General features: G+C 39.9%; 1 protein-coding gene across 2 annotated transcripts in view; it reads left to right on the forward strand.

Annotated features, from left to right (window-relative positions):
* The window catches only part of SLC9A2 (solute carrier family 9 member A2), a 41,818-nt gene that overhangs the window by 17,150 nt on the left and 8,968 nt on the right, over positions 1-15,700 (forward strand). For both annotated transcript variants that reach the window (XM_019485033.2, XM_019485034.2), the window contains exons 4-10: positions 4,962-5,179; positions 6,379-6,581; positions 8,922-9,011; positions 10,756-10,826; positions 13,155-13,316; positions 13,952-14,054; positions 14,855-14,986. In XM_019485033.2, the coding sequence (XP_019340578.1) occupies positions 4,962-5,179; positions 6,379-6,581; positions 8,922-9,011; positions 10,756-10,826; positions 13,155-13,316; positions 13,952-14,054; positions 14,855-14,986 (979 nt within the window). The remainder of the gene's footprint in view (positions 1-4,961; positions 5,180-6,378; positions 6,582-8,921; positions 9,012-10,755; positions 10,827-13,154; positions 13,317-13,951; positions 14,055-14,854; positions 14,987-15,700) is intronic.

The following is a 15,700-nucleotide window of genomic DNA, read 5'->3' on the forward strand; positions in this document are numbered from 1 at the left end:
AATGGACTCCCTCCAGAGGTGCTAGCACCTACTCTGGACTCTTTCAAGAAACATTTGAAAGCTTATCTTGCTGGGATCCTTTGACCCTAGCTGACTTCTTGCCCTGGAGGCAGAGGGCTGGACTTGATGATCTTTAAGGTCCCTTCTAGTCTTAATGTCTATGAAATCTATGAAACATATGAAATGTACCTTTCTCCCAAAAATCACCTGCCAAAATTAGGGCATGTATTTAGCAGGGGAAGCTTATTTCCTGACCAGGATAGAAGCACCCTGCTTTGATTCCTGCTCCACAAGTGCAGCAGCTGTTGCATTGCTATTCAGGCAACTGAGGAAGTTAGTTGACTTAATAGCTCATTGTTCTTCACTCCAGAGGTGTTTATGATCACCCCCCCCATTTGATGGTCTGGATGTTCCACTAATTAAGTTAACCTTTTTTAAGGGAATTTTGCTGTCTCCTACCTGCTCTCTGTCTCTTTTCTAGCATTTCATAGAGTTGGAGTCTCACTTTAAAATTGTAGAGCCACCAGTCTTCAGCAATGGCTTGGGTTTCAGTTTTAGTTAATCAGGAAAGGTGAGCCAGTCTAAGACTAGGCTCCATCCTTGCTCTATGCAGCCATAACTCTGCCATTCAAAAACAAGGTGTGTATTATATTCTGGAGCATATTGTATGTGAGAAAATATGATATTAAACAGTTTTAAAAGGTGTTATTTGGAAAAGTGAGAACTGACTAGAAAATGAGGAGTTTGTAATGTCGTTGGTGTAAAAATCTTGGATTCTTGCAGCCTGAGAAAAGGTGAGCAACCTGTCTGAACAATAAATGAGACTTGCATAGGCTGCAAGCAAATTACTGTATTAGTGGAAGTAAAAGGATTTATGCAATTGCTGACAATGACATTTTCTCTCCAACAGAATTCAGGGATTACTTTCAAGAAAATTATTTCTTTTTTATTTTCTGAAACATGGGTTTCCATATATCCTAGGCAGTTCTCAGTTCTGAATTTCTGAAACTTGGCTCATTTACCTGGATGGAAGAAAAGTTAGAAATTTAAAAGTCATGATTCCAATAGATTACAGGAAAAGAAAATGTAGTATTATCAAACAATCAAGATATATTTACCATTTCCCTTTTACTTGTGTGCAACTCGTGAATGCTGCGATGCTGGGGCAGATGGAGAGTCCCACAGCAGCTCTCTAGCATGCTCGGCAGCAAACCTGGAAGTGGACTGGAATTACTTCTGATCCACTTCTGAGTCTGCTGGGGAGTGCAGTGGGCCTGTCCCCTTCCTCCCCCCCTCCCTCCCCCATGCCCCTATGGCTCAGCGATCAGTTGCAGGGGGATCCTGGGTGCCCCCCCAGACCCAGGAGGCACCAGTCACCAAGCTGGGTGGTATGGGGAGCCCCCCAGTACATTCCCCAGTGGGCCTGGATGTGCTTCTGGTCCACTTTCTGGTCTGCTGCCGAGTCTCTGGGGAGCTCTCCGTATTTCTGTGGAACGCTGCATCTGCCCCAGCACTGCAGCATTCAGAGCCTCTGCTATCTAGAGGTATGTAGAAAAAACATTTAAAGCTGTATCTATGTCTGAATCGCTGAATCTGTCTGAATCTCTCCAAATTGATTCGTAGGGTTCTGAATCGATTCGGAGAGATTAAAGGGTCCTCTGATTCAATTTGGATTCGGAGATTCAGCTACTTAATTGGGCCAAATCTCTGCTGAATCGAATCAGGGACTGAAGCTTTGCACAGCCCTAGTATCTATGGGTATAGACACAAATACATTTGGAGCCATTACAGAAGGGGAATATTTCAAAAGGGCAGCAGCTGTTACATTCTAATTGTTACATTTGGATGAGCCAGGAGTGATACACATGTAGCAAAACTGCTCCTGTTTGAGCACTGGATAAAGTGTTGACTGGAGATGCAGACCTCTGGGGTGTTGGTAGCTACTTTCACTTGATGTTTCATTGTTTAGATTACCCAACAAGTTCCAGGGTTTCCTCAACCTGAGGGGATTCAAACCCACCAGGCTATAAAATCAGTGGGTTGGGGGTACCCTCTACTCTTTCTCTTGAAGCTGAGAAAGTGTGCGTCAAAGAATGTACAAAACAGGGCCAGAAAGACAGCAAATAGGGAACCTGAATCTGTAAGCTGGGGATAAAGACATTAATTTAGCAGAAAGGTGTTCCTGTTTCTTGTCTTAGCACCCAGGGTTGTTTGTGTGTCTTATCAAATGATCACATGGATCACCCCTCCTACTGAAGCTGTATCAATATGGAGAAAGGAATGCAAGAATCACCCACTTGACTCTTCTATAGTTTGGTGGTTAGGGTAGTCTTGAGAGGTGAAAGATGTGGTTTTGAGTCCCTCCAGACCAAGCTTAGCCTGTCAGCCAGGGCTCCCACTTACGAACAAGTTCACCTACTAGATTTATTTTTTCTATAATGGTGGATGTGGAGCTACCACTCCCATTTTGAGTGAAAGTGACTTTGGATATTATGCTTTGTGCTGGATGTAGTAGTGATGGTGCGAGTTGGATGTGCTCAGGGCACACCTAATTGATCTATCCATTCTGGGAGTATAGTTAGAGTTTAGGCTTGGCTTCTAAATCACAGCCCGAGTTCAGATGGAGATGAGTTTTGCACATGCTTGAAAGTCTACATTTAGGTGTTTAGGGCTTTTTTTCAGCCAAAATGTAAGTGCTCATTGAACTTAAACACCTAATGGTTTTGTAGCCCCTGGAGCAGGGTTATTCTGAGTCAGTTTTTTGTGACCTAGGGAAAATTTAGGTGCCTAAGTCCCATTTAGGCACCTGATTTACCAATTTAGAGCTGACCCTGTACCCTCTTCCTCTAATACAACATACTCATGGGGATGAGTGACTCTTAAAACAGCTATTTATCCTCCCTGGGGAGGCAACTCATAAATAGTAGGACTAGTCATACCCTAAGCTGCCCTAATGAGAATGTCCCCTTCTGAAGGACAGGAAATGGATTTTGCTGTAATTAGATCTGGACTTAAATCAGAATCATGAGTGTGAAAAATGGAGGGATCTGAACTTTTTAGCTTGGCTGTATTTTTAATTCTAAAGTTGCACTTTGTATTGTGAAATGTGTGTTGCTTTTTGGTTTTTTTTTGGAATTGCAAATGAATGAGCTGAAAGAAATGAACATTGAAACTACTGTAAATTTAGTAGGTCAAAGAAACTTGAGAACTCAGTCCAGTGGTCTAGTTTATTCCAGTCACAACAGAAACTTCACTGTTTTTGCAGGAGGACTTTTATTACTCAATCATGTGCTAGATGCAGTGCTATTGTAATCAGCTATTTATTCTTTGCCTGGTTTAAATATGGCAAAAGTCAACAACCTGAGATGAAAGAATGAGAGAAGTACAGATAAGTACAGTTTCACAGTAGGTGGAAAAAAACCTGTAAAACAAAATTGGGAAAAATAGGCGTACTCTCTCATTTGCAGGTTATATTGCCTTGTATACAACTCATTTAGGAAGACAAAGATCATTTTAATATTTGTAGTACTGCATATTTCAAGAGGTGGAGAGGAGGAAAATGTGTTATTTCCTCTCTCTTCACTATATTTTGTTTCTGTCCGTTTCCAGGGAGCTACAACAAGCTCTCCTTCCCAGAGACCCTGCAATTATAGGGTTGAGAACAGTATCTAATTTCCAGTGTTTTTCCAAATCCATTTAACTCACCTGAGAAGACATTCAGGTGGTACTGGGCATAATTTTCAGCTGTTTAGAACAGATGAGGGCTGAGTATGACCTAATCCTACTTTTCACTTTTTGTGGGCTTGCTAGTTAACAGGACAGTCCTAGGAGATGCTGAATCAATCAAATGACTGCACAAATGCATCTGTTTTTGTTATTGTTTGTTTTTTTTAACAACAAAATCATAGGAAAGAGATTACTTACTCGGCCAAGAGGCCAGTATCTTATTCTGAGACCGTGCTTTTGTTGTTAGCACCCTAGCTCCTTGCATTTCTAAGCCCTCTGTACCACCCCCAGTGTATCCTTCTTGCAACTCTACTCCTTTTCCAGTGTAGCTTATCAAGCTGCATTCTGCTTAGGACTGTTTGACCAGCGAAGGACCAGTGGGATACATTGTGCTTCAGCCTGCCACCTCCAGCTTCCATCATGCCTATGTGTGTAGGGGAGGGAGCAGGGGCAAAGAGCAGGTCTGTTCCCTCGTGGTAAGATTCATTAGCTAGAGGACTTCAAGCCTCTGGCTGTACAAAGGAGCCCTAGTGGGATCCAGATTCTTAAAAAACATCTGACTGCTGGTCTTTCTCATCCAGAGAAGACAGTGTTTTCCAGGATCTGAAGAAAATTATAGCATGGACCATAGATCTTAAAAGCATTATCTCAAGTTCCTTTTAGATGCACTGCATATAAGTTGGTTGCAGTATCCTGTTATGATGTGGGTACCAAGCAACTAAAAGCAAGGTTGGCCAACATACAGAAAGCTGAATGGACAGGACCATCTGAAATCTGGGCTTGGAACTCAGGACTCCTTCCTCTCGGGGGAGTGTCCTTGTCACACAGCCACCGTCTGGCTTCCTCTTGCTTTCTCGCTTTCTGGCACCATGACTTGCGCATTCTTGGCAGCCCTTAGAGCTGGAATCAGAATTCAGGTATGCAGAAGGGCAGGTGTAATGTTTTGCTTTGTACTTTTTTCAGCTGTTTTCTTGGAAAGTGCAGAATATAAGTTTTCAGTGACCTCTGCAAAATGGTACCAGTACTTTTTCAGAAAGCCCACCCCTCTGAAAAAAACTATGAATACATGTATATTAAAATTTAAAATGCAGTAGTGATCAGAACAATTATGCTGTTTATTTAAGCTGAGAATGGTAGTAAAGTGGGAATGCTTATTAGCTGACCATTTTAGTGCTGTTCTTCTGAGATGAATGGATTTGGAATACATACAATAAAGGATAATGTTTACCTTGCAGGATAACAGCTTGTGCCATGACCATGAATAAATATGTGGAGGAGAATGTTTCCCAGAAGTCCTTTACAACCATAAAGTATTTCATGAAGATGCTGAGCAGTGTCAGTGAGACTCTGATCTTTATATTCATGGGAGTGTCTACTGTTGGAAAAAACCATGAATGGAACTGGGCCTTTGTCTGCTTTACTCTTCTCTTCTGTTTGATCTGGCGTGCACTGGGTGAGAGAGTCTGAGATTTGTACTTGAGAAAGTAAAACACAAATCTTTTGGGGAACGGGCACTTTAAAAAAGAAATAGTGAATATCTGTTTGAAGACTAAATGGTGAATCTCTCTTGTCTTTATATTGGAGACTATAATAACATCTTACTCTACAATTGGCATGTGACTTCAGATCAAAGCTTTAGGGATTTTAATGAAGCTGAATTAGTCACTTGCACAATGGTCTCTTTATGTTTAGGTATCCATGATTTCAAAGAGTTTAGTCTGCTTTTATTAATGTCAGTCCCAGAGTTTTCTTTGATCTTTATCCTGCTCCCATGAAGTTAGTGTGAGCCTCTACATTTTTATAGCCGCAGGGAAAATAAAATTACATATTTGTCATGAGCACTTTAGCTGAAAGTACAGCTATGTTTAAACAGAAACAACAGAAGTGAAAGAATCTGCCAAAATAACACTTCTGCAGCATAAAACATATCCATTTTTAATGTTTATTTGTTAGTCATTGTCATAAATGTTATTAAGGGTATTGCAAGTAAATGTTTGTTTCCTGTGTTCTGAATTTCTTGGGCTTTTTACAAAAGTAGGGTTTATATTCTGTGTGTTGAGAGGAAACAAATCCTTTCAAGAATATTCTTGGCTTCTGTGCTGGTGGTACAACCTCCTTTCAATACACAGGACTGCTGTAGGCCCCAGTCCTACACCAGTTTCATGCACGTGCTAATCTTTAATAACATGCATTTCCTATTGACTTCACAATGGGCTTACTCATGTAAGTAGAGGTAAATATATGTTTGCAGGATTTGAGCCTAGGTAAAATTTTGAAAAAGCATCTAAAGTTCTGTTTTTTAAAGTATTGAGACACGTTGTCCTTTATGCAAACATGTACCTATAGATGTAAATATGTTTCTAGTGGGATTTTTGAAAGTTCCTGAGGCATTTAAGAGCCTTAAAGTTATTTTGGCAGCTAACTCCCATTACAGGCAATTTTTGAAATACCTAAGGCCCACATCCTTAGAACTATTTTTGAAAATCGTTATCAATTGCTTTAAACTAAAATTTCTTACTTTGCTAAATAGAAGTTTCCTTCCCTTTTAAGAAATAATTTTAAAATGTGTGATTTTTAAATAAACATCAACACTGAGGAGGATTTCTATATTGCTTTATTTTTGCTTTTTACGTGTCTTCATCTTTTTCTCAGGTGTTTTTGTTTTGACTCAGATTATTAACATGTTCCGGACAATTCCCCTAACATTCAAGGACCAGTTTATCATTGCTTATGGAGGTCTCCGAGGAGCCATCTGTTTTTCTCTTGTATTTCTGCTCCCTGCTGCTGTGTTTCCTAGAAAGAAATTGTTCATCACTTCTGTTATTGTGGTGATATTCTTTACAGTTTTCATTCAGGTGAGACCTCTCCTACTGCTAGGCTTTATCTTACTGATAGTTTGTGAGTAAGTGGGAAAGAGAAACAGAAATTTTCATCTTCCTGAGTGAACCATTTTCAAAGGGTACCACTGACTTTGTCTTCTTATCTCACACAAAAATGCTGTGTTGTCAGTAGCCAGCTCTTAGCTACTTATGGTAATATGTAAGGAGCATTAAGTATTTAAGTGGCAGTGAAGATGGGGTAGAGATTAAAGATAATCTAGGCATGGCCCAAAACTAAAAGACTACTTTGTCTCAGTTTTTAATTGGTATGATGATACCGAACATGGAAGCAAATGACAGGGCATATAAATGGAAATTACCATAGTTGAGGGAGAAGCAAAAGTCAAAGATGTAATGCAATCAAGTGAGGGCCTAGATAATCAGCATCCCCAAATTCTGAAAGAACTAAGGAAACATGGATTTTCCAGTACAATAGGAAGTACTTTAAGAAGTTGGAGTTGGAGGGCAGCCATATAGTTGGAGAATTGCAAATGTTGTTCCTATATTTAAGAAGGTTGAAATAAAGAGATTTAGGCAACTGTAGGCCTGTTATTCTGACCTCAGCAGTATTGAAACTTTGGAAGGAATTTTGAATGAAAAAATTATTAAAGTCCAGGAGTTAGAAAGAATACAGGATGAATTGTAACATGGGTTTAGCAAAGTTTTATTGTGCCAGACTAATTTATTATCTATTTTTATTAATGAAAGAGATTAGTTTCTAAATAAGGAAGATGCGGTAAAAATAATCTATCTGCCCTTCAGTAAAGCATTTGATATGGGTGCCACATGGGTGTTTATTAATTCAAATAAGGAAGATGTATTTTGGTACCCCCAGTGTTGGTGGCAGTGGGGAGTGCTCAAAAGGAAGGCTAGTAGGTTTGAGGCATGTTAATACCGCAGTTCCACAAGGACTGGTTTTGGAACAAATCTTGTTTAATGTTTTCATTTTTTACATTGGCACAAAAAGTATGGCTTGGTTGATTGAATTTTCATATGACACACAATTGGAAGCATACAGGAAAAACTGGATGACTTTGGGGACAAAAGTAATGGCAATAGAATGAAATGCAATAGGTCAAAATGCAGTCATATACCTGGGGATTAGACATGAGAATTTATGCTGTAAACTAAGGGCTTATCGGTTGGAGGAGAAAGACCTGGACATTTTAGCTAATAGCATGATGATGATGACTGAGCCACCCATGTAATGAGGGTTTAAAGAAGGCAAATGCAATCTTAGGATGTGTCAAGTGAGTTACTTCCAATAGAGAAGAGGAAGTATTAGTGCCCTTGTTCTAGGGTGATTGTGGAAACGCAGAGTCTGTCATAATGAAGGAGACTAAAATATCTTGGCTTGTTTAGTTATGAAAAATGAAGGCAGACAGAAGAGACTGCTGGCTAAAACACATTGAAAAGGAAATGATGTAAACAGCAGGAATGGGCTAATGGGCCATATTGACAAAAAATAAATTGGTATATGCAGTGGTCATGAATAAATATCGGCTGGAAATTAGAAGAAGGTTTCAGTGAGATTCTGCAGCAGCTTTCCAGTAGGAGTTGTGGGGGCGAGGGGGACTGAACTCATAAGAACATAAGAACTCAGTCACTCGGGAGATCTCTTGGAGTATTATGTTTCTGGTTTTCTAAAATGAAAGACACTTCTTTCGCAGATATTTTTTTAAATCACAGCGAATCAGATTGGACTAATCAGAAGTTTCTGCCTTCCTTGGGAATAACCAATCAATATACAATATTAAATAAAAATTCCAGTTTTTGCCTGTTGTTGAGGATTAACTTTAAATTTATTATTTGGTCAGCCCTGAGCTTCAAGTTCTAAAACAATAGCTTAACATATTTGTGTTTTAAATGAAGCAAGATTTGTTTCTGGTTTAATTAAACAATTATTAACTTGACAGGCCCTGTCAGTAGCATGCCATTGTTCCTTGAAGCCACTTTTTCAAAGTTTTTTATTATTAAGTCCATAAGAAAAACTACTACATTTTTTTTCTTATAGTCATCAGTTGTTTCTTTAGCTCTGGAGATTCCCTTTATTTCCACTCATGTGTTAGTGGGACTGCATTTTGTGTAGCACACAGCTAACTAAATGCACTGCCTGCTAACCACAGGGGTAAATGCATTTTTACTATATTTATACATTTATGCTTGTCTCTTGGAAAGAAAGAGGGTGCACCCAGAACTCAGTTTTACAACTTTGAGTGACTGAAAGAAATTGACTGAAATATTTTTCTTTTTTTTTATGGCTCTGGGCAAGCAAGGAAATATTTGCTGTTTGTTTTGCTTTGTTTTTCTGGACAGGGGATAACAATTCGTCCCCTGGTGGAGTTTCTTGATGTGAAGAGGTCAAACAAAAAACAGCCAGTTGTCAGTGAAGAAATTTACAATCGGGTATGTCTGAGCTTTGATGTCCTAGGGTAAATCCTGGAGTGAAATATGTAGCAAAGTGTGTAGTGATGTCAGTGATGCCAGGCTAAAATATGCTACAGAGAGAGCTATTATTTTGGATTTCATTTCCAGTTCTGAAGTAGTGTGAACATTTTATATAATATGTGATCAATATATGATTACTTAAAGTGTTTGTTTTGTAAATTATTGATCTGCTATGTTAAATTTATTTTCCTTTATTCTTGATCATGAGTTATGCATGAATTTCTTTAAGTTTTTAAAGCACGCCTAGCTAAGAAAATGTACAACCAGTTTCACTAAATCAAGACAGATCTGGCTGAAATTCTGTAAACCCCTCAAAGATAAAACTTTAAGCCAGTTTCTCTGACTCCCATCAGTTTCTCTATGTATCTATCTCGAATACTTACATGTCCTCCACTATAAGTGTGGTTTCTAAGCACCTCACAGTCTTTAAAATATATTTATAGATTGCCTGTCAGCTAATGAAGGGTTTAACTTAGAGCAATAATAATCCTTGTTTTACAGATGGGGGAATGAGGTACACAGTCTTAAGGGCCAGATGTAACAATCAAACTTAGGTGCTATACAACTTAGGGCAAGAATGTGGTTCTATTCTACACTGCTCAAGTCCCTGAAATAAAGTACCATGTGCCTACTTTTTTTAAATGCCATCATCTTAGCCTTAAGACTAAGTCACAAAAAGCAGCAGGTAACATAAAGAAATAGATTTTTGTTTGTGTTAAGTGATTCTCAGGGGCTTGAGCAGCGTGGAATAAGATCACACTTGTGTGATGGAGAATGATCCACAAAATAACCTATAGGTGGGTTACTGTCTTGGAAGAGAGGAGTTGTGAATTTTGAGTCAAGTCAGGAAGAAGAGGGGACTGAATCAATGTCTTTCATTCCCATTGCAAGTGGTCAAACTGGTAGTCCATTATATAAAAATAGTTTCCACTCCCTTCTGCTGTTCTTTAAAAGAAAGTGGTAACCATAGCTGCATTCTGTGAGGGGTCCTGCCCTATATTGTGTGCCAAGCATACAGGTAGAATACCTACAGGAGTGAGTCCTTTTGGGAACTTGGGTTAAGGAATTCCTGGATCCTGACTGGGCATAGGCCTGGAGTTCTTCAGCCATGTCAAGGCTAGGGAAGTTCTGGGTACCTGGAGAACATTAAAGGCATCTATGCAGTTTAGATACTTCCCAGGTTAGATAACAACTGAGCCAGGACTTTCAGGATCATAGATTTAGATGTAGACACACACATTCTACCCAAGTTCTTTGTATTGGAATGATTTTTAAGTGACTTTTTCCAAGGCCTCCAAAGAAAAGGTGTAGTGGAGAAGAGAATTACACACTCGTTTCTTGAGTCCTAGGCTAGTTGGGTTGGGAGGAGATTGCAGGTAGGGGATAGATGGCCTGGATTTTAGCTTTGGGGCAACAGGTGGGGATAGACCACAAAGGTTGGAGCTGGGTCACAGGATCAAAAAAGTTGAAAGCTGCTGCTCACTCTGTAAGAACTAGATCACTCTGTCTTATCAACTAAATAATTCTAAACAAGTTGTAGTGACAGTAGGGATTTGATTTGGAATCCATTTATTTAAGCTAAAGAAATGTTTTCAATATTAACAAGACCCCTGTGATTGAACTAAGCTAAAGAGGCATCTCCAAGAGCATGTTAAGCTATCTCTACAAGAACTGGTAATGAACCTGCAATTTTTGCCTTTAGTTCTTTGATCACGTGAAGGCTGGAATAGAAGATGTATGTGGACATTGGGGTCACAACTTTTGGAGAGATAAGTAAGTATTAATTAAAACTCTCACTGGATAAGCTAAACTAAGCTGGTTGAGTGTACAAGCTACATAAGCAGCATTCTGGGCAATGTTTCCTCCTCACCATTATACTCCTGAGTGTGTTTGGAAAGTGTAAATTACACAGAGAGAAAGAAGAGTGAAAAGAAAATAGTTTTACAAAACCACAAGCAAACAACAAATACTCCAGCCTGGTTTAAAAATCCAACTTTCTGACCTCCAGAGGTGGGATTCTAAGCACTACCCTTTCTCTCAATCTCTTATGAGGCTCTCTTAGAGGTTCCTCAGCCTGCCTTGCTACTTGAATACATAGCATTGCTGAAGCAAATCATTAGCTTCCTGCTTGTTCGAAACCTAACGTAGTCTTTGAACACCTTCACAGAAAGATGTCAGAACTAGTAAACTTGACGTGCCTGGAAGATTTTAATGGTAGGCTATCTGGATGGGGGAGAGTAGTGGATATAACTTGACTTCAGCAAGGGTTTTGACACTCCCCCACAACATTCTCATTAACAAGCTAAGGAAATATGGACTAAAGTACTATCTGGTGGATATACATAACTGGTTATTACTTAGTCATGTGGGGGGAGGGGGCACTAAGCCATGGCACAGAAGTATAGGAGTGGATATGGGCCCCTAGGCCCACCCACAAATTGTGCCCCCTAGACTCAGGAGGCACCAGTCACCCTGATCCACCATGTGGAACTTCTCCATCAGGAAGGCTTGAGGCAGACCCCTTTCAGCAGACCCTGTAAGCGGGTAGGGTTTGGATTTTCTCCTGAGTGGTGGGAAACCTTCTTGGTTTTAATACCTGTTCTGAATCTGAGAGAGAGAGTGAATTGGAGGTTGGGTCTCTTATCTTCCAGGTGAAGGTGGGACATTTTCTTTCTCTCCTTCCTTTTTTTTTTGTTTGAAGCCTGTTTCATTTTTCAGAAAAGAATGAAAGATTCATAGAAAGGAAGTGATGAGGAGTGTGACCATAGCTTAGTGGTTAGGACCTTCACTTGCGCAGCAGATCTGCGTGCCAGTTTCCTCTTCGTAGAGGAACATCATGAACAGGAGAGCCTGATAGCAAGCCAACCCAGAATATTCCCTAGGATGGCAGCGGGGCACCTTCATGGAAGAAGTGCTTATAAATGCCATAAGGCAGAAGTGTCAAACTCATCTGGACCTGTGGGATGCTGCATGCAGCACAGGCCCCAGACTAGCTGGAGTGGGTAGCAGAGGAGCACTTGATCCAGCATATGGGGGACCACTTTGGCCATTTTGGGATGGTGCTGAACATGGTGTTTACTCCAGCCATTGCAGGACTTGCACTGCACATGGTTTTCATCTCAGACTGCCTGGTGTGGCTGCTATGTGGCTCACATCCTGGACCAGCCAGAGCTGGCACTGTGGGTGTTGCATCTGGCCTGCAGTGGAGAGGACCTAGACTGGCTCCATGTGGGGCCGGCACCAAGGGCCAGATAATGTAGCTCTGCAGGCCGTATCTTTGACCCCCTGTCCAAACTTGAGCTTCCTATATTTCAAGTGAATGTTCTGATGCTGAGTTGTTGACTAAAATGAGAACCCCTGTGAAAACAAGTCAAGTTCTGAAAAAAGTTTTGCTTGTGAAACTATTTGGCCAATTTCACCCTTATTGGGTAGGCTGACACTGCATTTTTGTAACTAAAACATTTAGCAGAAAAATACACTCCTGCTCTAATCCATATTGTTACAGTTAGTACCCAGGTAGGATTACTACTACTACTACAGTAAAGGGGAACATTTCTAAGGGAACTGAGGTTTGTCAGGAAGCTAAATGTTCAGAGTAGAAAATGCACAGAGTTCTAGGCAAGGCAGTTTGCATGCTGTTTCAGTAAATGTTTACTGTTCCCTTTGGCTCTCATAAAAACAGGTAATTAAAAATAGGAATTGTTAATAGCCTAAGGTAGTTAAAAGGAAAGGTCTCTGTTAGGAAATACTCACCTGAATGTATGAGTCAGTACAGGCCATTCAAATGGAAACTGATGAACTTGACCTTTGTTAAGGCAACCTTTGTTACCTCATTCATGAATATGTAAGATTGGCAAGGCCAGAAATACACCCAGGGTGAGTAATCTTCATCCCCAGCAAAAGCATAATTCATTTCCTTAACTATTTACAGTAAACTAACTGGTAGGGCTGGTTTGCCTCTCACATAGGCTTTCACAGCATCTGACAAAGTGTTTGTAACCTGTGAAAACTTATGTCTCTCTGAGTTAGCTGATAAGGCACCACCCTGGTCTGAGTTCTGCCTGACTTGAGACTAACATAGCTAACTACCTCTCTCTACAGGTTTATAAAGTTTGACAAAAAATATATACGGAGACTTCTGATCCGGGAAAACCAGCCCAAATCTAGCATTGTCTCTCTGTATAAGAAACTGGAAATAAAACATGCCATTGAGATGGCAGAGAGTGGGATGATAAGCACAGTCCCATCTTTAGCTTCTCTCACGTAAGTAAATCTGGTGTGAATGAGTCTCAGTGTTGGGCTCTCTGAAATCTATCAGGCAATTTGTGCACAAAAAGAATCTCTTCTTAAATAAATGCTTGTAACCTAATGGTATTGATGTGAAATTACAGTGTTATCCACAGCAAATTTGAAAGAAATGCCATCAAAAGAGTAATTTCACCCCTTCCCCGAGTTTTTGGGGTCAGTGAGGCAGAACCCCCATCTAAGAGAAATTGAGGAAGTTGTATACAGTATTTGGCCTGAAAGTGAAATCAGACCTGGGTGCTCTCAGGTTGCAGAGATTTATTAGGTCATTTACAACACTGAAAGTGTTAACTGGATTTCTGAGCCAACGTCTGCACCTCTGAAAACAACTTGAGGGATATCTTGAGAAGTATCTCAATCAAATGCGTTGTTTAATCCAATTTGTATAGTGTTTGGAAGCAGTGAATACGGAGTTGCTAGTGTCGGCATTGATTGAAATGGAGTGATTTTGCTCTTCATCCTTTTTTATCCTTTTTTTCTTTTGTTTCCACATAATATTGTTTTTATTTTTAAGGAAGAAGATGTTTATATTTTATCATCGGGTATTAGAAATATCTTTCTGTTTTTGTGTTTTTGTTTTTAATGTGCAACAGTGACTACCGGGAATTAAAAGTGAAAGTAAAGCCACTTTCCTCTGCTGAAATGGAAAATATGCGGGATATTTTAACAAAGAACCTCTATCAAATACGCCAGCGGGTAAGGTTGAAGTTGGATGCATCAGGCCGTCCTTCTCAATTTTGAATGTATATGTATGCATGTCATTGGATTAGATCCTTTGCGGCTGTAAGGCAGCATATAACTTCCAGTGATCCGGTGGGCCCAACATTTAAGCATCCAAATGGAACTGCCTCATATCTGTGAGAATTCTCCTCTTTTATATTCACAATAATATATTAAGGCTGTTTTCTGTAACTTGCTTACTTGCTCTTACACCTCTAAATATGCAGTAAATATTACTGTGATCTACACTGGCATAGACCCCAGTGAATCCCAAACCCAGTTTTTTCCTACTTATGTCATGTCTATATTTTGGACAGTTCTTGATTGAAATTTACTCTTTTTGTTTCTTACTAGTGGAAAATGTTTAGAAGTGGTGCTTGTTTCAGCCTGCTAGAAGGAAGTGATTCCCCTTGGTGACTGATTTTGTTATTTTCAAATATGCAATCCCTACTGAATGATGAGCCTGGTGAAATCACTGCATTAAGCCAGCTTTTTCTAATTCCTTTTTTTTTTTTTTTTAGTTTCACTTTTTTCATGTTTTGACAGGTCCAGTGAATCCAGGTACCAAACGTAATGCCTGCAGAACCAGTGACTAGACAAACATTGACATAATCACTCAGTTTCTCTTTAATCTATTTTAATAGGTTTTAGTTTGCAAATTATTTTATGATACCTATTGAAACATTAAAGCAAATAGTGCATGTTGTGCTCTCTGTAATGTTCAATACATTTGTCACTGTGCTTTTTGATATGTGACCACCATCTTTGTATTTCAGACACTGTCATATAACAGACATAGCCTGACTGCAGATGCAAGTGAAAAACAAGCGAAAGAAATTCTTATCCGTCGCCGGCACAGCCTGAGGGAAAGCATTAGAAAAAGCTACAGTCTGTCTAGGGAGAGACCGGTACTTGTTTTTTAACCTGTTCATAAAAAAGAGTTCTTTGTATCTAAGTATCTTTCTTTCAGGGAATTTTTTGAGAAAAACTTGGGCTTTCTATTGTACCTTTAATTTTTAAGAGCCCCAACAAATTTCATAGATACTGAGGTAGGAGTGATGTTGAGGTAGAAAATCAAGCTGTAGGATTCTCTATAGCATTGTGAAGAGGAGACCTTTTGACTAAAGAACCACTATTTGAATAGCCCCCTATTTGAAAAGTGGTTCTTTAATATCAATGAGGTGAAGGCACTACCTCAGTGTTTAAGATTAATAAATGGCATGATATTCAGTATATGTCAACATCGAGAAATGTAAAGTGCTCCACCTTGGGACGAGCAACCCCCAACACACCTACAGGCTTGGCGACACCAAACTGACTAGCACCATGAATGAAAGGGACCTTGGGGTAATAATAGACTACAGTATGAATATGAGCCGTCAGTGCGATGCTGTAGCCAGTAGAGCAAATAATACTCTGGCGTGCATCAATTGATGCATCTCCAGCAAAATCAAGGAGGTGATTCTTCCGCTCTACTCAGCACTGGTGAGACCGCAGCTGGAGTACTGCATCCAGTTCTGGGCACCGCACTTTAACAAGGACGTGGACAAGCTTGAGAGAGTCCAGAAAAGAGCCACCTGTATGATCAGAGTCTTCAAAGGCAAGCCATATGAGGAAAGGCT

This window comes from Alligator mississippiensis, chromosome 1 (assembly GCF_030867095.1).
Source record: "Alligator mississippiensis isolate rAllMis1 chromosome 1, rAllMis1, whole genome shotgun sequence".
NCBI classification, from domain to species: Eukaryota; Metazoa; Chordata; order Crocodylia; family Alligatoridae; genus Alligator; species Alligator mississippiensis.